Source organism: Protopterus annectens, chromosome 5.part1, assembly GCF_019279795.1.
Source record: "Protopterus annectens isolate FY-2018-M chromosome 5.part1, PAN1.0, whole genome shotgun sequence".
In the NCBI taxonomy this organism is placed as follows: Eukaryota; Metazoa; Chordata; order Ceratodontiformes; family Protopteridae; genus Protopterus; species Protopterus annectens.
This window is the reverse complement of record NC_056736.1, coordinates 443,161,863-443,188,020: the sequence shown is the minus strand read 5'-3', so window position 1 is coordinate 443,188,020 and position 26,158 is coordinate 443,161,863. Positions and strand designations below refer to the sequence as shown.

General features: G+C 39.6%; 1 protein-coding gene across 3 annotated transcripts in view; it reads left to right on the top strand.

The window, feature by feature from the left end:
* Positions 1-26,158, top strand: part of GPA33 (glycoprotein A33) — a 652,415-nt gene that overhangs the window by 451,987 nt on the left and 174,270 nt on the right. For all 3 annotated transcript variants that reach the window (XM_044073096.1, XM_044073097.1, XM_044073095.1), the window contains exon 4: positions 10,685-10,843. In XM_044073096.1, coding sequence (XP_043929031.1) covers positions 10,685-10,843 — 159 coding nt within the window. The remainder of the gene's footprint in view (positions 1-10,684; positions 10,844-26,158) is intronic.

The window sequence follows — 26,158 nt, the reverse complement described above, 5'->3', positions numbered from 1 at the left end:
GCCACCCATGAAAATTATTTTCCTGTGCCTCTGTCAAGCAGAGCCACAGAGGTGATCCCTGGGGTGAATTTCCTATTTCTCATCTAATCAAGATTTTTCTTGAAGAGTGCTAATGAGGAGCTTTGTTTGATATAGATAGGTAGTTTGTTCCAGAGTATGGGAAGTCTCTGAGACAGGAATCTATCCCTCCAGCATGTTCTCTTTATTGTGGTGACAAGGTTTAGGTCCCTACACCGTGTAGCTTGGAGGGATTGGGATTTCTTTAAGTGGAGCATGTCCAACAGCTCTGGGTTTGACATAGCTTTGTATGTTAGGCAGAGATCGCCTCTGAGTAGGCGATATGCAACAGAGTAAAGCTGGAGTTTTTTGAGACTGTGTAGGACATCTGTTTGAGGCCAGTAATCCTCTTTGTGAGGTATTTCTGTGGCCTTTCCAGTTGTTGTAGATGTCTTGTGAGGTACATGCCAAAAGGGGCATTGTACTCTATAATGGGTCTAATGAGTGACGAGTAGAGGGTAACAATGACCTCTCATTTCCTGGATGAGAAACCTTTTGTGATGAGGTGTGCCATGTAGAAGGATTTCCTGACTACTGTGGTGATGTGATTATCAAAGGAGAGACTACTATCCACCTGTGTCCCAAGGTCTATTATCACACCTTCGGTGTTAAGTAGACTACCACCTATGTGGTAGCTCATGGGTACAGTGTTTTTACCAAAGGGGATGACAATGCACTTTTTGGCATTGAGCTTGAAGCCATGGCTTTGACACCAGGCATCTGCCTCAGTGAGGCCCTTTTGTAGGATGTCCACATATCCACATCATTAGGAGTTTATGGCTACTAGTTTGCAGTCATCTGTGAACTTTGTTAGCCAAAGACCTTCTGTGTTAGCCTATACTTCAGAAAAGTAGATACCAAACAGGAGAGGACCCAGGACTGAACCCTGTGGTACTCCACTTGTCACTGGTCTGAAGTTGTGGCAGCTAAAGATATGTAGGAAAAGACTAAACACAAGATAATACAAAAATTGAGAAACTGGAAGCTTTGTTATATGGATGTGGATACTAAAGATTAAAGCTGATTTTTATATCTACACAGTTGCATCGTTATTCTAGTATGGAGAGTGCTGGGTCCGAGCTATTCAGTTTGTCTGTTACCCTGTTGGTCTTGTGTTATGGATACTAATATACAAGCAATTAAAATGTTTTAGTCCTGTAGCCTTATACACAGGCCAGGCATATTTTTATCAACCAGAGGAGAAGGATTTTATCTGGGAATGGAAGACAGCAAGGGTCAAGTGGGATAAGCTGATTATTCCAATAGAACAAGGCAGACTAGGATTACCCAATTTGAGGGCATAGTTTAGGGCAGCAAAGTTAAGGTTCTTATATATAGCACACGCAGAAACCTATAATTCAAAGTGAAAAGGAATGATGATGATGATATATGGAGAAAGCTCTAGAATTAAGGAGAGATTGAGATTTTGGAAGCAGACTGTTAAGGAGAACAACAAAAATCATGCAGAGTATTATATTCATAAAATAGCAGGGAGTATTCTACGAACTAAATCATCATGAGAATAGAGAAAAGAGATTCTGCAGATAAGGGTGACTGTAGTTAGGGATACAGATAATAGGCAAGAGGGGTCTGGAATTTATTGGAGAAAACTGGCAAAGGAACCAAGGTATTGGGAGCAAGTAACCAAAAAGGGAAAGGTAATAGAATGTGAAGAAGGCAAGAATTTATTTGAACTGCTGGCCAAAGATTGCCTTCCCTATCAAGGATCGATATCCGAGTATAGGCGAAGGAAAGAAATGGGGGGGGGGGTCCTAAATAAAAGATCAGCACTGGTAGAGTTTTTAATAGAATCTAGAACAGAAGCTACCATTAAAAAAAGGAATAATCAGTAGAGCATACAAAATATTGTTTGATAATTATAAGAATCAGTCAGAGGAGCTTAAAACGGATTGGGAAGAGAGATTGGATAAGCAATTCACAAAGAGGCAATGGGAGGGTATATGCATATTTCCCAAATATGCAACAAAGTTTAGAAGATTTAGGATCTTTGCCTGAAAGTATTTATACAGGTATTTTTATACTCCAAGTAGACTGCAAAGAATTTTTCCTCAGGTGGATAGCAAATGTTGGAGGTGTGACGGACAATAAAGAGGTGGCTGGGAACATATTTTTTGGGAGTGTAATGAGCTGGCAGACTTTAGGGATTCCCTGCAAACTGCTATGTCAGAGATGCTGGGTGAGCGGATTGCATTGGCTGGGGAGACTAATTGTTTTATTTTTTTGGCTATGATACAGAATCAGAATTGCCTCAATATAGTAAAGCCTTGCTGAATCTAATTATGGTGGCTGCCAAAAAAGCAATTACTAGAAAATGGAAATTAAAGTCTAGACCAACTTTACTAGAAGTAGTGAATATAGTAACAGAGATAAAACAACGGGAACTGGGATCTTTAGAAAAGTGACAGCGCAAACTACATAGAAAAAATGGGAACTGAGGGAACAATATATGCAGAAAAGGAACGAGATTTAAGAGGCAGGATTTGAATGAGCCATATGCTTAACTGACGATGACTGGATAGATAAGTGATGTATAATGTCTGCAACTACAGTTGTTTCAATGGTGTCTGTGATGTATAATGTTTGCAACTAAAGTGGTGTCAATATTTGTTTTTCATTTATATAAATGTAAGATTGCCTGTGCCATACTTGATTTAATAAATATGTTTACTGAAATAAAAGAACAAATCAATGGGCCTGATGACATACCCAGATGCCTACCAGTTACCCTGAAATGTGACAGAGGCTATTCAATGTCAGCTTCAATGCAGGCTTTCTGCTGGATGAATGGGACAAGCTAACAACCATTCCCTTGCACAACAGTTGGGTTTCAGTGGACCTGGGTAAAAGACCCATAAAACCAACCAGTCTCTTCTGTAAGGCTATGGAAAGGATAATTGTGAAACTAATACATTCTGATATAGGTAACCTACACACTCCTGACCCAACCGAGTTTGAATTTGTAAAAAGCAGGTCCTGCCGACTTAATCTGGTTGACTACTTTGAAAAATATAATTATGAGCCTTACTTGGTATATTCCTCATACTAGTGATGCCGTCCTCATACTAGTGATGCTGAATACTGTACAGTAGTTATGTGCACATAGGTAACTGCACCATTTAATATCTATAGATTGTGCCACATTTAACACTGACATCTTCAGTTAACATTCGTTCACTTCCCCACAAAAGTGTTTGCAAGGGTCACAAAACCGTGTTTCCTTAAACGAGCAACATCTGGATGACTTCGTATCTCATCAGACAGACTGACGCTCTCTACTCTTTGCCCATGCTTGCGACCCTGAGTGCAGTTGAACAGATTGTTCTCCTGAGCTAGAGGTTTTCAGCTTTAGTAGTGGTAGAAGCAACCACTGTGGTTCCTGACCACAGCCAAGTAAGAATTTCAAAGACCTTTCTGTATATATTCTTTCGCTCATTCTGGAATACATCTGCAGATGCGTGCATATGTATACATGTGTATGTGTGTGTATGATACATATAAGTATGTAATGAATAATTGCAGTAGGTGACTTTGCAACAAAAAAAATCAAGCAACCTCATCTGAGATTACACTCATTGCTGCTACAAATAGTCTAAGTAAAGTGATTGTAAATGTAAACCAATAGGTTTCGTTTGAGATCACGACAAAACAATAAAAAACAGCTTTTACTTCACCCTTCACACACCCATAGAAATTAAACGAACTTCAGTCGCACAACCACAAAGAAAGGGAAAAAAACTCTTGAATTATGCAAAGGGAGATCAACCATTACATAATTCAACCAGCTGTATCACAGACAAACCTTTACCAAATTTCAGCACATAAGTGCATGCAACAACAAAACATATAACACTCCTATTTGAAAATAAATATATGTACATGTATGTAATTTATACTGATTGAACAGTTTTTAGCAATAATGAAGTTAGAATCCCAAATTAAATTCAGAGTTTTATAAGCTTCTGTCTGTCACACACTTTCAACACACTTTTTCTGGAAAGTAATCTTAACTCTGTTTCTTTTGTTGTGGTGAATTATATTCATTATTTATTTATTTACTCTTTGTTGACCAGGTTAGGCTCACTTGGCCAGTGGTCTCTTTTCAGGGAAGACCAGAGGTACTATTCATACTGACTAGGGAAAATTCCTCTACTCGTTTTGATAAATTCCGTGTGATCTTTACCATCTACCTCCGCTACCTCCTGCTTAGGCAGATGGGAACTTCATTAACATCATATCAGAAAGTCTGCACAGTCAGAAGTGCAGCACCCCCCTCCCAGTGCTGCACTGGGTTTACTATCAAAATGTGGAATGGCACTTATGCGAAACTGAAATGGACAAATGTGCCTTTTCCAGTTTCTGTAATGTTGTTTTGAAGATGTTCAAATGCACATTAGCGAATGGTAGTGTACATTCTCTAATGTGCATTTGACATTCTGATAACACATCGCACTACAGTGGGGATTGGGAAATTTACCCTATGTTCTTCGTGTTTCACTGTTGCAGTCAATACATTTGGGTAATCTGCCGGCAGGTTGCCCCCAGTCGGCCTGAATTCCAAAGTCTTGGGTCCTGCATCGGTTGCTGTCTTCTCTTCCATGACATCAGGTCGGCAGGGGTATAAAACATGCAGCCAACGCCATTTTCTTTAGTCTTTTTTGCCGCGTGGTGCCCGAAGCAGAAGCATTTCGCAAGTGACAGTCAGCTGACTACTGAAATATTCGCGTTTGAGTTTCAGAACCAAAGTCTTCAATAAAGCTAAGTACCCCGTTGAGGAAACTTTTTTCTTGCTTTTTACCGATATCAGAAAAAGTTAATAATTGTATTACTTGTGGGAAGCAAATACCTCATAAGGATTTCCATTTATACTGTATTACTTGCCTAGGCCCTGCGTGCCTGGCTGTCAGTTTTGTGCTAGATTTAACCAACGCACTATTAAGTGTTGGTATATTTTTGCATCTAAGTACTTTGGAAACAGATTTAACTACCCAGACATGTCGTCGGATAGCAATCCGACTACCGGAGTACATAAAAAACGCAAAGAAAAGGACAGAGAAAGGCAGTAGAGATCCAAAACCGGCAGTCACGGGTTCACTGGTACTCAGTGAGGCGCTTTTGCAGCCCCTGATACCCGCTACCTTCGAGTCGCAGGCCTCTACTGACACCCATGTGGAGTCCGGCATGCCGCAAGATACTCAAGGTAATGGACTGACGGATGTATCTCCCTCGGATGGGTCTGGAGCCGTTGAGCAGGCACTGGCTTCTGAAGGTGTATTCAGACCTCGACATTTTTATATCAAACCAATGAAAGCTGCAAAACCAAAGGCAAAGACACCACACAGACTAAAAAAAATGACTGAGCTATGTGCACAGGCCTCTATGCCTAAAAAACAGATGATCAAAATGGCTGAAGACCTTATTACCTTGATCAGGGGTACCCATCCCCCTCCAGATAAGAGGCCTAGGCAAGACACTGACTATGAATCTTCAGATCAGGTTTCTATTTCTTCTGACTCCTCTTCTGATCAGGAATTATCTTTACCTCCCTATGAGGATTCTGATGCTGAGAAGTCTATTCCATCTGCATCTCCTCCTGAGGATTATTCATTTGGAGAAACCTTGCATACTTTGAGGGAGCATTTTCACTGGGAGAGTCAAGACTTCTCAGAATCAAAAAAGAGGCACAGGGATTTCCTTCTCCCTCAGCACAAGCCTTTAGCCATTCCCCCTGTGTTGGACATTGTGGATGATGTTTTTTCGGAGTCAAGCCTGACCCCTGACTCTTTACCTCCGGCTCCCAGTAAGCCTGACTGGTATTACAGGGTCCCTGACTCTCATCAATTTTTATTTAGAAACCCTGCTGCTGATCCTGAAACTATTTCACAGGGTCCAAAGAGAGTTAAGGCCTCAACAGCAAGAAACCCTACCCCCTCCGACAGAGATTCAAGGGCGCTGGACAAATGGGGAAAAAAGGTTTATACATCTGCAACCTTGGCAATTAGGGCCTTAAACTGTCACTTTCATATGCTTAAGTACCAACAACATGTTATGGGATTGCTGAAACAGAAAATTATGTTGATTTCAGAATGTGCCGAAAATAAGGAATTGCAGGAATTATTGCATGCAGCTGAACAAGTTGGAAAGCATACTTTACAATGTGGTTTGAATTCTTTAGAGGCCTCCTGCAGGGCCGCAGTTACTGGATCTGTGATTAGAAGGCATGCTTGGTTAAAGGAACAAAATTTGCCTGATCATGTTAAAGCTAAATTGCTAGATGCACCTTTACAGCATGATTCTCTGTTTGGTATTAAGGCAGAAGAGGTTTTAAAGAAAATGGAAGATAAAGCTAAGTCTATGCAAACTGTTAATTTTTTACAAGTGCAGCCACCTAGATTCAGTAGACACTGGCCTACAAAAAATTGGTCCTTTCCTGTGTCAGACAGAGCTCAAAAGGGCAAATCCAGATGCCCTGAGGGTTCCAGGTACCAGGCTCAAGACTCGTACAGGTCAAAGCAATGGGGCGCATCCACCTCCAAATCCAGAGGAGATAAAGTGCAAACCTACAGAAAGCAATCCCAGTGACTTCTCTCTGCCTACACCAAGCACATATCTTTTGGCAGCACCCATAGGGGGGAAAATTAGCACTTTGTGCTCAAAATTGGCAATTAATAACCCAGAACAAGTGGGTACTGAACATTGTATCATGGGGATACAGCTTCCATTTCCACACTCTGCCAATGACAAATGGCTGGCCAGATCTGCAAAAAACCAATGGGCAGATGCACAGAAACAGGTTACGTCCCTCATGGACATGGGGGCCATACAGACAGTACCAGAACAGGAAAAAGGACAAGGTTTTTACTCAAGACTGTTCTTGGTACCCAGAAAGGACAAGGCCTGGCGGCCAATACTGGATTTATCAATTTTGAACACATACCTGGACATTCCAAAATTCAAAATGCTCACTTTGCAACAGCTTCTGCCTATGCTGGGCAAGAATACTTGGCTAGTGACTTTAGACTTAAGAGGCATACCTGCATATCCCAATAAGACAGTTGTGCAGAAGATACCTCAGATTCAAGGCTGGCTTAATGCATTACTAATTCTCTGCACTGTCCTTTGCCTGATCTACTGCGTCCAGGGTCTTTACAAAGTGCCTGGCACCAGTAATTGCATTTTGCAGACAAAGAAGTATACAAATCTATCCTTACTTGGATATTCATTCAAGCAGAGAACAAGCACTCTCTTCTGTGGCACCTGGCATTTGTGAAAAGGCTTCTAGCATGCCTAGGGTACACAATAAATGAAAAGAAATCGCAACTGGCACCCTCTCAAAAGATAACATTCCTGAGTGCAAGCTTGCATACAACTGCCCAGATGGCTTACCTCACACCAGACAAACAAAGGCAACTGACTACTTACTTCAAACTGATGGCAACAAAAACCCAGTCTTCTGCAAGACAAATTCTGCAGGTTCTGGACTTCATGGCATCCTGCATCCTACTAATTCCATATGCAAGACTGCATATGAGGAAACTTCAATGGTACCTAAAAAGTTTATGGAGTCAACATTCACACAGTCTCGAAACAATGATTCCTCTCATCCCCTGCCTGCAACAGGAGTTTCTATGGTGGGCAAAGGCCTGTCACCAAAACATGGGACGGCCCTTCACTCTACCCCCTGCCAGCCAAACCTTAACAGATGCATCAGATTAGGCCTGGGGGGCCCACATGGCAGGAAGATGCATTCAGGGCATATGGACACCAAATCAAATGCATCTTCATATCAACCAGAAAGAGATGCTTGCTGTTCAAAATGCCCCAACAGCCTTCAAGGACTTACTTCATCCAGGACAACTACTGATAAAGACGGACAACACCACAGTCATGTGGTATATAAACAAGCAAGGGGGACACACTCATACCCCCTTTGCAGATTACCCATGGCACTGTGGGACACAGCCTTGACCTACCAAATAACTCTTCAAGCTCAATTCCTGCCAGGAAAACAGAACACTCTGGCAGACGATTTAAGCAGAAACATTATGGATCCTCACGTGTGGAAACTAAATCCACAAGTATTCAACATGATAACAGAGAAATGGGGGAGCCTCTCCTCAAAATTATCAATTGAAAAGATTCTGCACAAGGACTTATCACAGACAAGCATGGAAAGTGGATGCCCTGTCCTTCAGTTGGAAAAACCTGTCAGTTTACGCCTTCCCTCCTCTGCCTCTTCTGCCCAAAGTCCTCATAAAAGTCAGACAAGGGAAGACGAGGATGATATTAATTGCCCCGGACTGGCCCTGCCAATACTGGTACCCAATCCTAAGGAATTTGTCTCAATACCCAGCTTGGACCTTGCCTCAAAGACCACAACTACTGTCCCAGCAAAACAATCAGATCCTGCACAATCAACTACAGACTCTGAACCTGGCAGCATGGCTAATCATGTAGTCATACGAACGACACCTCTCAGTAAAGCTGTGCTGGATGTCATTTTGGAAGCCAGAAGGCCTAGTACTAGAAAATCTTATGCTGACAAATGGAAGAGATTCTGTGCTTGGAATCGAGCACAAGGGCTGATATAGCAGAACCACATACTCCTCAGATATTACAATACTTAACTGAGTTGCTTGACAAAGGCCTATCTTTCTCATCAATCAAAATCCATGCCTCTGCCATTTCAGCTCATTACAATACAGAGCCACCAATCTTTTCTCATCCTTTACTAAAGCAGTATCTTAGAGGAGCCAAAAACCTAAGGCCTCCTAGAAGATCACCATTACCTGCATGGGACCTCAATTATGTGTTGGAAAAGCTCACCCTGCCTCCATTTGAACCAACCGCTACCGCTGATATAAAGTTATTATCATGGAAGACAGCTCTGCTACTAGCAATTACTTCAGCAAGAAGGGTTTCAGAGCTACAGGCCCTCATGGCTGTAGAGCCTTTTATCATATTTTACCCAGACAGGGGGTCTCTGAGGACAAATCCTACTTTTATGCCTAAGGTGGTTTCCAGTGTGGCTCTTAACCAAACAATTCATCTGCCAACTTTTTATCCAAATACGCAGAACAAAGGGGAGAGAATTCTGCATTCCTTGGACGTACACAGACAGCTAAGATTCTACTTGAACAGAACAAAAGCTCTAAGAAAAACTGAGCAATTACTAGTATCATATGCTGCAGGATCAGAAGGAAAAGCCATCTCAAAGCAGACAATTTCAAAGTGGATAAGCCACTGCATCCATTTCTGTTACTTTACACCATGGTAAACCTGTGCCCAAGGGCATTAGGTCTTATTCCACCAGAGCTGCAGATACTTCAGCAGCCTTTTTGAGGAGTACCAACCAAAGAGATTCTAGAGGCTGCTACTTGGAGTTCTGTTCGCACCTTTACAAAGCATTACCATTTGCCTCTCTACTCTAAGTCCAGGGCAGGCTTCGCCATTGCAGTGCTGCAGGGCCTTATAGCCACACCTAATGCTGTTTAGCTCCAGCCTCCCAACCATAGCTTTGGGATTCTACCCAAATGTAATGAATGCAACAGTGAAACATGAAGAACATAGTACAGTTGTGTACACTTACCATAAATGTAGATGTTAGAGTGTATTCACTGTTGGCAGTCCAGGTTACCCTCCTGCCATCCCACTGTCAATCTACAGTTTATCTTTTCTTCTCTATCTTCTACAACCTATGTGGTGTATTTGCTTGGCATTGGCTGTATGACGTCATGGAAGAGAAGACAGCAACTGACGCAGGACGCAAGACTTTGGAATTCAGGCTGACTGAGGGGAACCTGCCAGCAGATTACCCAGATGTAATGACTGCAACAGTGAATACACTCAAACATCTACATTTATGGTAAGTGTACACAACTGTACTTTCCTCATTATAGTATAATCTCAGAGTTGGAATATATAATTTGCAGGTGACGTGGGTGGCACAGCCCCCCCCCCCCCAGATCTGGGGTACAGGGGGGCTTGCCTCCTGTAAAACTGTAAACTCTTGTGCTGTTGACTTACAATTCATACGGCAGCTTCAGCACAAATGCCTGAAGTCACCTTCTGATGTTCTGAATTTGGTCGAATGCAGATGTCATTGTGATGATTTTCGACATTCCGTTAAAGTTAAAGCGGTGTTGCCAAATTCGGAATGTCAGTTCAATCAAGTAAGTAGATTTTTTTGGATTGTCAACTTTTTGATAGTAAACCACTGCACTGAAGTATAAGTAATGGTCACTGGGTGAGAATAAAACCCATAGCCTTCCTGTCTTCCAGCACCAAAGAAAAGTGTGCTAATTGTGCTATTTACAACTCCAGCTGTTAACTGGAGCCATATTATGCAAAATACCATTCTAGGCACATAAGAACATTTATTTCTGCTAACCTGGTGGTATAATAAAAGATCTGTTTCATGGCTAGGTGTCACATAAAAAGTTTGTACCCTCTACACTAAAAAAAAAATAAATGTTTGAGAGAATATGCAATACATGTCTAGGAGTGTAATGCTTGATTCCTTAACAGCCTTAAGGCAACCAAACTAACACTGACTTTTTTTCTGCCTTATGAACATTTAATCAGGTCCTGTTTGATTTTATTTACACAGTGGCTCCTTCCAAACCAATTTGTCAAATTGTTGGGACAGCAGAATATGGCCAGAATATCCAGCTCACCTGCAAATCAGAAGAGGGATCTCCTGTTCCTACCTACAACTGGGAAAGTTATAGTCCACAAAATCAGCCAAGGCCAACACCCACATCCCAAGGTAAGCATTACCTTTTACTCTTTGTGACTGCCCATGATTATTGTCTTCTGAATGATAGTCTGCCATCTGATGATTAAGTTCATTCACTGAAAAAGTTCATCAGTTTCAAATCATGACACATTTTCAAGGAAATGGTAGGTGAGAAACATCAGCAGTTTTCTCACAGAATCTAAGAAACATAGGTTCACAGCTCTCTTAAATACATGAACTGTCTTGAAGCTATGCCATTGTGCTTATTAAACAATGACATTATTGTGCCTTAAAATTACTGAGGTTTGCCTTTACCTGCCTGTAATGAGGTGGGGTAGCTGGATATATGATGCTTTCTTAGAAGAAAATATAGTACAACAGAGGAAGAAGTAGTAGGTTGAGATAGAGGACCTAGGACCTGGCTGCACATTCTCAGTCTCATGAAAAAGGTAGTTGAGACTTTTTTGAAGTCACTGTCAGGTTCTCCCTAACAAGTCCTTAGCAATATGAAAGCTGTATATGTAAATACGATGAATTTTAATCAGGTCAGCTGCTCAAACAGAGCTTGAAAATGGAATAAAGAAATTACAAACTGGTGAATCCAATATGCGATCTGAGAAAAGTACAGTTAAGTAGTGGTTGCTGATACAGTCATTACATCAGAGAAATCTACAGCAGCTGGAGGTCCAGACATTGAGTCTGGCACAATTCCCAATATGGAAGCAGACATCATATTCTCCATGGCCATTTCCATTCACCTGGTATTAAGGCTGATATATGGCCATGCAGCTTTGGTTCTTTCTAACACATTAAATGTACATTTTGGAAATGCACAATCAGAAAACTTTGTGCTGTCTGGAAGGCCCAGGCTGTTAAGGCCGCACCAACAAACCAAATCTTACTATCCTATGATGTGTGGTACCTGAACCAAAACAAACAGATGCAGGGACAAAAAAAAGAGAGGGGGAAGGCGTGTCTACCCATCCAGACGTGTGCATTCCCAATTTCACAGAGGGTGTGGCGAAGATCTGAACCATGAAAGTGAGCAAATATCTACAGTTATGATAAATTAACTGATAAATTAACTACACAGCTGTACTATATTCATTATGTAGATCACGTCTGTGGTCATTACATCATGCAGTACTACTACAACTGGCAGAGCATGCAGGTAGAAGGTTTGAGGAGATCAGAACGATAGAGAGATAGAGGCAGCAATACCCTTCAGGATAGCTTAGCTGAATCCATAAGATTCAGTTTGTGATGCCTGGAAATGGTGTGAACAGAAGTCCACATGATTGCTTCCGGGATATCTTGTGCACTATCCCTTTTTGGGAAAGCTTTATTGGTAACTGTGGCCATGGTAACATAATACCTGATTTTGCTATGCAAACACACCTCTCAGCTGACCCTATTTTGTAGGACAATTTCAGATCTGATTTACCCCTGCACAGAATGTCCCTATTTTTGGAAGTATGTCCATATTTTCAGGTTAGATTTGCCCATTCTTATAATTATCTGAATCCTCTTAATCACATGTGATTTTTGAAGCTGTCCAGTACATAGAAAACCACACTACATAAACATAATAGTGTCGAGTAATTTAAAGAAAGAGGACAAACTTTTTACATCTGCATTTTTCTTAAGCAAAAATGAATGACCTAGTGTGGTAGAATTTTGCAATACATTTCATAAAAGTCTACAGATTTTACACTGCCTCTTTGATGATGTGTTTATATTTTTCCATCATTTTGTCTCGCCCTGTTTTTAACCATGTGTTTCTGAACAGTGTCCCACATTCCTACTGGAAGTTGTAAAAGTTATGTTATATTTGGTATTCAAATTTTATGCTAATTACATATCCAGATTTTTTTTTCCATGCAGTGTGCTATCAACTTAGAAATAGCTTGTTTAGAGACCTTTTCCTTTTCAGCAAAGAACACAAAAAGTTGCTCAGTTTTTCTGTTCTGTCCAAATAATATCACAGTTGCCTATAAACATCCAGGGAATGCAAGATTCAGTCCTCCTTTTTCTGAGAAGAAGGAAAAAAGATTGGCAATTTAAGAGCTTAAGTGCTACCTCAGTAACTACTTTAGGCATAAAATAGGGGTTATTACACAAGATGACCCTATCCTTAAAGATGAAGAAAGGCTCTTTACATGTGAGGACCTGCAGTTCTGACACCTTCCTATATAAAGTAGCTCCTACTAGGAAAACCGTTTTCCTTGACGGGAATTAGCTATGCTAGTGCAGCTTGTTCAAATGGGAGTATAGTTTGTTTTTTCAGCATTAAGCCAGTTCTCAAGCTGGAGCCAGGGCCTTTCTGGGTAACCAGAGACACAGGATTCCCTTTAGGAACTATTTTAAAGGTGATCTTGGCATCATCTGAAATGGCTGCTAGATGTATCTTAATGGAGCAGTATTATAAACCAACAGGGAAGAGCTGAGACAGAAACTGTAGAACAATTAGCACCCCACCCCCCCATTATAATTTGGAGTATAGACCCCTCCTTTGGCACCAGAGTGGAAAACCTTTTTCACTTAATCACGTATGATTTTCTGGTATTTTGTCTCCTAACCTTAGAAGTGTAGCTAGGGTGGGGCAAAGGAGGCAACAGCAGTGGGTGATTTTAGGGCACATGACTGGCAGATGATTGGTTGGTAATGCAGTACCAGCATTCATTTCCATACAACTGTTTCTGAATGCAGTACAGAAGTATATTCCAGTGCTGCTTTCGTCATCAGATCTTAAGATCGCCCTTCAGCACTTCATGTGATACAAATAATATTTATTTATTTATTTCCAGTTTGATGACCGGGGAGGTCCACTGGGCTCAAGGAGCCCATTTTCAGTGGAGGCCCAGGGAGAAAAGCTCCGCATTACATACAAGTAAATCAAACATGTAATTATATAAAAAACAAATGTAGAATTATATACTGAGATGTAGCAAATTACAAATGCAAAAAATGAACACTCTTCATAACATACATACATAGTTGATTAGAGAGCCATTTGCACAGCATATAGTTGAAGTGAGGCAGCAGAATAATCTGAACAAAATACTAAAATCTATCAGTATTGTAAATCTTCTGTTAGTAGTTGCAAAGACTGAATATTTGAAAAATAGTAGTAAGTATAGGTTTTGTAGAATGTGGGAGAAATAAAGGTGGAAAGTACTGTGTGTGTACTATGTATACATTTAAATTGTGGTGAAAGAAGAGAGAGGGAGTTGAGCAGTAAAGAAGGAGGCAGTTGTTTAGCAGAAATAGATTCTGGTGCAAGCAGAGAGAGGCAGATGTACAGTGGAGAAAGAGGCAGTTGTTTAGTAATAAAGTGGAGTACACAAATGGCAGAGATGATTATCTTAGCTAGTTAGCATCATCTCTTAGTATCAACCTTATATGTAGGTAGAAAAGAGAAATATTCCCAGATAGGGAGAGAGTAGAGATAGTAAGCTATGTACAGTATTTACATTATATACATTCAAGGTTTTGATGTTATATTATGTTAGATTCAGAGAGGGGCAGCTGTAGAGGAAAAACAGCATGGTGTAGAGGTACATGAGGAAGTACATGTGTAAGAAACAACAGCAGGATTAGGTAGGTAGAGTGCAATCACACTAGCAAGCTGTTTTCTACAAAGAGCTTGTTTGCTACAGTCAATTTTAAAAGTTGAAGACTTCTTTGGAAAGAGGAGAGGAGCACCAAAATACAGTGTGTACCTTTTAAAGTTGAAATTCACTGGACACTAAATGACCCTGCTAAAGTGCTGCCTGACCTGCCTCAATGTAAAGCATATCTTTTAATATATAGGTACTCTGATGTCAAGAGGTAGTGCCATCTTGCCAGGGAGAGTAGGGTAGTGCATATGAGCATATGCCAGCACAGCCAGCTGGAGTTTTGTAAAAGAAAGTTTGCCATTTGGTTATCTCTCTGATTTGTACAGATGCTGGTGTTAAAAATGTGATTGTGAAGTTACCTGTGTTAAAAATGTATAAATGTACATTAGGTTGTATTAATGTAACTGATCAAATGTGAAAGTCTTATCATAGAAACCTAGGACAGTGGAAAGTTTGAAATTGTGTTATAGCTTTCAGATGCTGCCACAGATCTTAGCAAAGATCTGTGTGTGTATTGTGCCAGAGTCAGGTGACCAGAGGTGATGTCATCCTCTAACCAGCTGAACTCTTTGGAACACTTGCAGCAGCATAGAATCTGATGGAAAAGATTTCTGACAGGAAACATCTCACACATCAACATCCTCTAACCAGCTGAACTCTTTGGAACCCTTGCAGCAGCATAGAATCTGATGGAAAAGATTTCTGACAGGAAACATCTCACACATCCACACAGTGAGTGAGTGAGATTCAGTCATTCATTAGAGATAGTGAGACAGACATCATCTGGCTTTTGCTGTGGTAAGACACTCGGCACACATCAGCTTGCCCTGCTTTAGTAAGTAGTCAGGGAATAGTGATTCTTTAGTTAGACAAGAACATCTAGTGACAATAGTTGATTATTGTTTTCTGTAACTGTAAGAAATTATCCAATGTATTTTTGAAATCTCTGTGGTTGAAACTCTGTTGTTTATTGTATTCAGTATTCTCTTGTTTTCTGTCTTATTATTTATTATTACATATTTTAATACCATTTATTGTGGCTGGTCCTTTAGAGAATATGTTTAACATCTTGAAAGTACTTAGACTTATTTTGGTGACACTATGGCAGCACCTGAAAGACTTGCTTCTTTGGCTGCACTCCACTATTAGTATTAATATTAATATTGCATAGTATAATTGGGTTTCCTTTATAAGACTCTTAAAATAGCTGACTGGTGGCAACCTGATTACCTCAGAGTCTGGGCAGAAAGGGGCACAGCTAGGAAATCTGTGCCATCTTCTCGTGTGTGTGTGTGTGTGTGTGTGTGTGTGTGTGTGTGTGTGTGTGTGTGTGTGTGTGTGTGTGTGTGTGTGTGTAAAACTCAAATATTAAAGTGTGTGTGTGTGTGTCAGTTACTGGGAACAGGGACACACCTCTCAAAAGTGGTCATTGTGGAGTTGGTGTGGGCCTGGAGAAAGAGAGTCCAGCCCCAAATCTGGAGAGTGCTCCCTGTGTGCTCTTAAGGGAAATTGTGCTTGGTGCAGGGAGCTGCATCTGAAAATACTATGTGAATTCATCTTTACACTTAGTGACCATTTCTCACCAGAGTCAGTGGTGAGGATTGAGTCTCCTTGATTGCTGACCCAGAGTAGGAACAACCTCACAGGTACCAAAAGAGAAAAGCATTATATCCCCCAATCTGCTAAGATATCCTTCTTTATCACTGTTGCCGTATTCTTTACATCTGGGATATCCTTCTGAGAATAGCCGAACATCTGGCCAGTATACCATAGCTGCTAACATTCCAGGTGCCATACATCCAATGTTATGTCCTACATCCAAGGTGTAAGGTACATATGTGACGTATGAGCACCTAATCCTCAAGACTTTGCTGCCAGTCTGACTGCTACCTTGAATTTGGTCTGCAAGACGTTAATCAAGTTGGTTCAGCTGTAGAGCCTGCTAAAAGTAAGTGCCCCATTGGGGGGTTTCCTCCCCCCCTTTACATTTGCCTTTTATATGTCATCCAGGAAGAGGAAATTTGTCACTGGAAGGCAGATTCCCATAAAGATATTCAAGAAAAGTGCCTTTTTTCTTTGAGTGTGACACATGTCCATACCCAGTGTGAGATATGCCAGGCATTTGTCCCTAAGTATATTTTCAGTCCTTTCTCATCCCTTTCTATTTAATTGGAAAACCAGAATTTAAAACATTTAATGCAGGGTATCACTGTCTTTGAATCTGCCTGCCCCAATGTTCTGCCACCACCACTGAAAAAGAAAGCCAGAAAGACACATTCTGAATCTGTTGCTGTTTAGCCTCCTGTTGACGTCTCCATCAGGTTGGATGAAGATCCCAAAGGCAATCTGGTGTTTTTGTCTGCTCTCTCTGTTGTGATCGAGTTGGAGGCCATCATGGGGCTGCTTTACCTGTATGTCCACCAAGGCTTTACCTATATCTGCTACAGAGGTGGAGGGAATGACAGTTCATTATATTAGAAGGGTCTAAGAGGATTCCCAGATATTTGTGAGGGAAGAGGTGCCTGGTACCCTCATTGAATCTAGGCATGGCTCTGAACCACCTAGACTATATAAAGCTGATGTTCCTTTAAAAAAGAAACAGAAGACCAGACGTGGCTGCTGTGGCTAAGGATCCTCACTAGGAATGTCAGGATTTTACTCAAGGGCTTTTGAATGCCCTTATGGCTTTGAACACCCCTCAAAGCTCATCTGTCCCTGCTGCTCTTCCCTCATTCTCTACCTCTTCAAAGCAACCTAGGGAATCTGATTCTTCTGACGATGAAAGGGATTTAGATTATGGTGAGAAGTCATTGGCCTGCTTTCCCATATCCATTCTCCTTTTGCCCTAGGGTCTGAAGAGGAAGATTCACCGTCTCCTGACCCCCCCTATGGAAGAATTCTCTTTTTGGGACACTATGTTCTGTATGATAGAACATTTTAAGTAGGATTGTTCCCAAGGGTATAACATTCACTAAAAGGTACCATGTATTCATCCTTGTAGATTCTACCAGACCTTCTGCAATCCATCCACTGGACACTTTTCTTTGGCTTCTCAAGCCCTTGATTCCCAACCATCTGCCCACAAATGTCTAACAGGTTCTATAGCATGATAAACGGACTAAGGCAACAACAAACTGTTAAATACAAAAACAAATCAGGACGAAGGAAACGGCACTTGAACAGCAAAGCAAAAGATTTAATGAATGTAAAGCGCTTTTTGTTTGGGTGGCATCCACAAACTTCTTCAGACAAATAATGACAGCATACATCTTATAAGCACAAGCAAGCATCAGCTCAATAAAACAATCAATCATTAAAGTAGTAATTAACTTTTAAAGAAGTAATAACAACAATACAGAATCACCTACGGTACATACTATTATATATTATACCTCCTACTTAAAAACTAAATATACAACTAACTATGACCTAATAACAATAAAATTAAGAAAGTTAAAGTATTAAAACAGCAATACTTAAGCAAAATAAAATAAAGTAATATAATTTCTGGCAAATTCATCTTACAAAACTTTTAATCTTCAAAATACTGCTAATAGAGCAGTTTTCATTTAAACTAGGGACATTGTATGCGTTCAAGCTAATCTGCCAGATAAGTTCAAGCTCTTCCAATTTTAAGCCAGATGGACCCCCCCCCCCCCCTTTTATTCTGAGTAACCTGGTCTATCACCATAAATTTAAAGGTATGGTCTGGGTAGCAGAAAACATGTTTCACCAGAGCATTGTCATGTTTATTTTTTCTAATAGCATAGATGTGTTCGTACATACGGTCATGGAGACGTCTCTCCGTCTTACCAATATAAAATGCTAAACAGCTCTGGCATTGGGCTAAGTAAATGATCATTTTAGAGTTACAATTGACTCTATGCTTCAAGCTATAAATATGACCTTCTAGCTTGAACCTGTTAGATTCCATGACATATTTGCAGTAATTGCAAGACTGACATTTGTACATACCTACAGATCTACTCAGACCCTGCTTCTGTTGTTCATAAAATACTTTCAGGTTTTTAGCTTTTCTATAAATCACTTTTGGTTGATCACCAAATCTCTGACAAACACTAAGGTCACTCCTAAAGGTTGCCCAGTTTTTACATAAAATCTCAAAGCAATCCTTGCTATTAATGCTGTAGGTTGTAATAAACATGGGCCCTTGAAAGGAGTCCGAGAAAGCAATGCAACCTTGAGACGATGGTATGACTGACCTATCATTATGTTGATGTTGTATGTGTACCCCATCAAGAATAGGTTTATAAACACGTCGAAGACGTTTATGCGAGACCTCTTCTATGATGTCACTGATCATATGGTCTGGATAGCCTCGATGAAGAAACATGTTCTTAAGAAAAGAACATTCCGCATGGAAGTCATCGTCAAGAGTGACGATACGGGCTGCTCTCACCAATTGGCCCTTAACAACTGCTCGCTTCTGGTGGTGGGGATGACAAATAGAATAATGTAAGAAAGAGTTCGAATACGTACTCTTTCTATAAATTCTAGCAGTAAAATTCTGAAGACTCAAGTCCTTATTTAGCTGGATATCCAGATAGGCTATAGACATGGTGTTGAATGTATAGGTAAACTGTAAAAAATGTGTGGTCATGTTAAAATAATCCACGACCTTATCACTAGATGTACTGTCACCATCTAACAATATAAAAATATCGTCGAGGTAACAAGTTTAGAAAATAAATTTGTCCTTGAATTCACAGTTGTTGAAGACCTATAGGTGTTCCCAGTTGGCCATAACTGAGTTGGCTACGCTTGCTCCACATGGGGAGCTCATTGCGACCCCAACTTGCTGTAGGTAAAAATTATCTGCAAACATGAAGTAGTTGTTATCAAGAATCAACACCAAAAGTTCATTCACAAGTGACATCTCAGCATTCTCTGCCCCATTTATTTTCAAGAATTGATTAACTCATTCCAAAGCTATATTATGTGGAATACATGTATACAGATCTTTAACATCCACAGTAAGAAAGTTATGAGTGGAGTTAAAGTCTAAGTGGTTAATTTTATCAAGAAAAGCCTAGGAATCCTTACATATATGGTTAATCTTAGCTAAATACTTCTGTAAAACAGCATCCATGACATTTGCACATGGATACATGGGGGAACCCCTACCATCCAGAAGTGGGTGCATAGGGGGGGTTACCAATGTCTTCGTGTATTTTAGGTATTCCAAACAAGTGGGGAAACCTAGGATAAGATGTACACATGAAATTAAAGATGTTCTGGTCGATCCTACCCTCAAAGAACATTTCCTCAATGCTGCTCTTAATAGTATTATAAGCACCGTTAGTCTCAGATCTTGAACTAAGGAGGTAAGATGGACTATCCAATAAGTGTAACATTCTTGCTTTATAGTTGTCACTGTCAAAAATCACTAGGCCCCCACCCTTATCTGGTTTACAAATCCGAATGCCATACAGTTTAATAGCATCTATGCACTCCTTTTCCGCTTTAAAAGTATTACCAAATGTAGGAAAATTGTGCCCTGACTTAAATTTCTGACTGATATCTAACTCGCACAATTGTTCAAAAACATTTAACAGTGGGTGCAATGGTGGATTAAAAACACTAGGAATTCTGAAAGAGTTATTGTTTGAAGCTATGTTATCACCCATCATTAAGCTGAAGTTGTGTTTCCTCGTGAATAGTTTGATATCAATTATAGTTTTAACTAAGTCCAACCTTTGTGCGGGAACATAAGTGTAACCCTTTGAAAAGAGCTCTACTTGTTCTTGTGTTATGGTTACTGTAGAATAGTTGTAAACATTAAAGTCACCATCAATATTAGTCAGAATTATAGGTAAATTAAGAGACTCTACATTGTTCCCGTCATTATGTCTTATACTGTTAGGCACAAAAGAAGCATCGACAGAACAATCAGATACATTATGTCCACAACCTAATGAAACAGGAGAGGCAGTATCAACATTAGAAATTAAAACATTAGTAACTTCCAAAGGAGAAGCTATTTCCTGTATTGTTTCAAGTTCCGTTTGCCAGTCTGATTCAGTCTGGTTGATGGTTGTTTTGGTCTGGCTCCTAAAAAAATTGGGTTATTAGATCTCAAATTATAATGACTTGTCCCATGATTGTCCTGTGCCCTTTCAGACCTTCTAGAGTCATCCTGTAGGTCTACATCTGTGAGGACATCATTACCCACTGAACTGTTGTCCAAAAATGGCTGGTTATTGTCATTGTTGTTATTAGGTGAAGGTTGCAAGGTGTTATTGTTACTAGAAGTTTGAACTGAACTCAATGGACCTTTCCAAACCTGGGCTTGTGATGGAGAAGGATAAGCTGTACCCGCATTATACGCCTTTACATCCCTGTCAATCTTCTTAATCATATTTTTCTCAAGTTTGTCAAGGTATTGGTCTATACTGGTAAACGTTCTGCTATATTCATATTTATAGCGGAAAAATTCTTGATCTAATTTTTATCTTAGCATCCAAATCAGCAACTTGGAGGCTTAAAGACTCAACTAGTAAAGAATAATGCTTTATCATTAATGCCAATAAATCAGAGCCCTGCTGCTCAAATAGCACTATTAAGTCTTTATGAAATGCCGAATTTGTTGCCAACCGGTGGGATACTGGTAGTGCCTTAAACCCTTAGGGACAATTCTACGTTTAAGGCACTCTTGAAAGTGGGATATTTCAAGTTGTGTCTTTTTCAGTTTAACTAACAAATTATCAAGTACCTTCAAGTTGTGAGAGATATCTATGTACTCACAGTCTTTATCAGCAGCCGGTTGTCTCAACCCTTCAGATATCGTAGAAAAGGAAAAATTATCAACCATCCAGTTCTTTATATCCGGAAAGTAACCCACGTTGGTGTTGTTTAATACAGTTCGTTCGCTTACAGTAACAGGTTCCATAATAGGCGTGTTAGCGAAATTTGCATTGGAATTAATCATTAAAGTTGAACCTGCTTTGTTTGACTGTGGAATAACCACTCCGTCTGACGCAATTTTAGAAGCAGGTAGTTCATCTGAAATAGTTGAGCAGCTGGCCGGAATACTCCTCTGCCCGCACGTAAGGCTCGATGGTCCTGACAGGCAACTAGCAGTGTGGTTAATTAAAACTGATAAACGGACTAATGCAACAACAAACTGTTAAATACAAAAGCAAATCAGTACGAAGGAAACGGCACTTGAACTATTGTTTTGTATTGTATAGTATTGTTGTTTTAATACTTTAACTTTCTTAATTTTATTGTTATTAGGTCATAGTTGTATTTTTAGTTTTTAAGTAGGAGGTATAATATATAATAGTATGTACCGTAGGTGGTTCTGTATTGTTGTTATTATTACTTTAAAAGTTAATTACTACTTTGATTGTTTTATTGAGCTGATGCTTGCTTGTGCTTATAAGGTATATGCTATCTGTCATTATTTGTCTGAAGAAGTTTGTGGATGCCACACAAACGAAAAGCACTTTACATTCATTAAATCTTTTGCTTTGCTGTTCAAGTGACATTTCCTTCGTTCTGATTTGCTTTTGTATTTAACAGTTTGTTGTTGCCTTAGTCCATTTATCAGTCTTTCATGGCGTCCGAATCAGGAGTTAGTGATAGCGGCTCTGCATTTGTGAATACACCGGAAATTTTTAATAATACAACAAGTGATAATGTCCCTCGTACAACAAGTGATAATGTCCCTTGTGGTACCAAAGGTTCTGACCTGACTTCTATTATCACACTGGACGCTTTTATGCAGCATATGGATGTTTTGTTTGAACAAACTGGAGAACCACCAATATGCCGGTTCAACTTTGCCTCCGCTTCACCCAGTTTTTCATGAGAACACCGTGGTTGATTTAATTAACCACACCGCTGGTTGCCTGTCAGGACCATCAAGCCTTACATGTGGGCAGAGGAGTATTCCAGCCAGCCGCTCAACTATTTCCGATGAACTACCTGCTTCTAAAATTGCGTCAGACGGAGTGGTTATTCCACAGTCAAACAAAGCAGGTTCAACTTTAATGATTAATTCCAATGAAAATTTCTCTCACCAACGTGGGTTACTTTCTGGATATAAAGAACTTGAATGGTTGATAATTTTTCCTTTTCTACGATATCTGAAGGGTTGAGACAACCGGCTGCTGATAGAGACTGTGAGTACATAGATATCTCTCACAAGTTGAAGGCACTTGATAATTTGTTAGTTAAAATGAAAAAGACACAACTTGAAATATCCTACTTTCAAGAGTGCCTTAAACATGGAATTGTCCCTCAGGGTTTAAGGCACTACCAGTATCCCACCAGTTTGGCAACAAATTCAGCATTTCATAAAGACTTAATAGTGTTATTTGAGCAGCAGGGCTCTGATTTATTGGCATTAATGATAAAGCATTATTCTTTACTAGTTGAGTCTTTAAGCCTCCAAGTTGCTGATTTGGATGCTAAGATAAAATTAGATCAAGAATTTTTCCACTATAAATATGAATATAGCAGAATGTTTACTAGTATAGGCCAATACCTTCTTAAACTTAAGAAAAATAAGATTAAGAAGATTGACAGGGATGTAAAGGCATATAATGAGGGTACAGCTTATCCTCCTCCATCACAAGCCCAGGTTTGGAAAGGTCCATTCAGTTCAGTTCAAAGTTCTAGTAACAATAACACCTTGCAACCTTCATCTAATAACAACAATGACAATAACCAGCTATTTTTGAACAACAGTTCAGTGGGTAATGATGTCCTCACAGATGCAGGCCTACAGGATGACTCTAGAAGGTCTGAAAGGGCACAGGACAATCATGGGACAAGTCATTATAATTTGAGATCTAATAACCCAAATTTTTTAGGAGCCAGACCGAAACAACCATCAACCAGACTGAATCAGACTGGCAAACGGAACTTGAAACAATACAGGAAATAGCTTCTCCTTTGGAAGTTACTAATGTTTTAGTTTCTAATGTTGATACTGCCTCTCCTGTTTCAATAAGTTGTGGACATAATGTATCTGATTGTTCTGTCGATGCTTCTTTTGTGCCTAACAGTATAAGACATAATGACGGAAAAAATGTAGTCTCTCTTAATTTACCTATAATTCTGACTAATATTGATGGTGACTTTAAGGTTTACAACTATCCTACAGTAACCATAACACAAGAACAAGTAGAGCTCTTTTCAAAGGGTTACACTTATGTTCCCGCACAAAGTTTGGACTTAAAACTATAATTGATATCAAACTATTCACGAGGAAACTCAACTTCAACTTAATGATGGGTGATAACATAGCTTCAAACAATAACCCTTTCAGAATTTCTAGTGTTTTTAATCCACCATTGCACCCACTGTTAAATGTTTTTGAACAATTGTGCGAGTTAGATATCTGTCAGAAATTTAAGTCGGGGCACAATTTCCCTACATTTGGTAATACTTCCAAAGCAGAAAAGGAGTGCATAGATGCTATTAAACTGTATGACATTCGGATTTGTAAACCAGATAAGGGTGGGGGCATAGTGATTTTTGACAGTGGCAACTATAAAGCAAGAATGTTACACTTATTGTATAGTCCATCTTACCTCCTTAGTTCAAGATCTGAGACTAACGGTGCTTATAATACTATTAAGAACAGCATTGAGGAAATGTTCATTGAGGGTAGGATCGACCAGAACATCTTTAATTTCATGTGTACATCTTATCCTAGGTTTCCCCACTTGTTTGGAATACCTAAAATACACAAAGACATTGGTAACCCCCCTATGCACCCACTTCTGGATGGTAGGGGTTCCCCCACGTATCCATGTGCAAAAGTCATGGATGCTGTTTTACAGAAGTATTTAGCTAAGATTAACCATATATGTAAGGATTCCTGGGCTTTTCTTGATAAAATTACCCACTTAGACTTTAACTCCACTCATAACTTTCTTACTGTGGATGTTAAAGATCTGTATACATGTATTCCACATGATATAGCTTTGGAATGGGTTAATCAATTCTTGAAAATAAATGGGGCAGAGAATGCTGAGATGTCACTTGTGAATGAACTTTTGGTGTTGATTCTTGATAACAACTACTTCATGTTTGCAGATAATGTTTACCTACAGCAAGTTGGGGTTGCAATGGGCTCCCCATGTGGAGCAAGCTTAGCCAACTCAGTTATGGCCAACTGGGAACACCTATATGTCTTCAACAACTGTGAATTCAAGGACAAATTTATTTTCTACACTTGTTACCTCGACGATATTTTTATATTGTTAGATGGTGACAGTACATCTAGTGATAAGGTCGTGGATTATTTTAACATGACCACACCTTTTTTTACAGTTTACCTATACATTCAACACCATGTCTATAGCCTATCTGGATATCCAGCTAAATAAGGACTTGAGTCTTCAGAATTTTACTGCTAGAATTCATAGAAAGAGTACGTATTCAAACTCTTTCTTACATCATTCTAGTTGTCATCCCCACCACCAGAAGTGAGCAGTTGTTAAGGTCCAATTGGTGAGTGCAGCCCTTATCATCACTCTTGACGACGGCTTCCATTCGGAATGTTCTTTTCTTAAGAACATGTTTCTTCATCGAGGCTATCCAGGCCATATGGTCAGTGACATCATAGAAGAGGTCTCACATAAACATCTTTGATGTGTTCATAAACCTATTCTTGATGGGGTACACATGCAACATCAACATAATGATAGGCCAGTCATGCCATCGTCTCAAGGTTGTATTGCTTTCTCGGACTCGCACTTTCAAGGGCCCATGTTTATTACAACTTACAGCATTAATAGCAAGGATTGCTTTGAGATTTTATGTAAAAACTGGGCAACCTTTAGGAGTGACCTTAGTGTTTGTTGGAGATTTGGTGATCAACCAAAAGTGATTTATAGAAAAGCTAAAAACCTGAAAGTATTTTTTGAACAACAGAAGCAGGGTCTGAGTAGATCTGTAGGTATGTACAAATGCCAGTCTTGCAATAACTGAAAATATGTCACGGAATCTAACGGGTTCAAGCTAGAAGGTCATATTTATAGCTTGAAGCATAGAGTCAATTGTAATTCTAAAATGATCATTTACTTAGCCCAATGCCAGAGCTGTTTAGCATTTTATATTGGTAAAACCGAGAGACGTCTCCATGACCGTATGTACGAACACATCTATGCTATTAGAAAAAATAAACATGACAATGCCCTGACGAAACATGTTTTCTGTTACCCAGATCATACCTTTAAATTTATGGTGATTAGACCAGGTTACTCAGAATAAAAGGGGGGGGGGTCCAACTGGCTTAAAATTGGAAGAGCTTGAACTTATCTGGCAGATTAGATTGAACGCATACAATGTCCCTGGTTTAAATGAAAACTGCTCTATTAGCAGTATTGTTGTTTTAATACTTTAACTTTCTTAAAGTTATTGTTATTAGGTCATAGTTATTTTTAGTTTTTAAGTAGGAGATATAATATATAATAGTATGTACCGTAGGTGGTTCTGTATTGTTGTTTTTACTACTTTAAAAGTTAATTACTACTTGATTGTTTTATTGAGCTGATGATTGCTTCTGTTTATAATGTGTATGCTATCTGTATTATTTGTCTGAAGAAGTTTGTGGATGCCACACAAACGAAAAGCGCTTTACATTCATTAAATCTTTTGCTTTGCTCAAGTGCCGTTTCCTTCGTCCTGATTTGCTTAGGTTCTATAGGGTACCTAAACCTAAAAACTTTTGTGTAAGAGCCCTTCC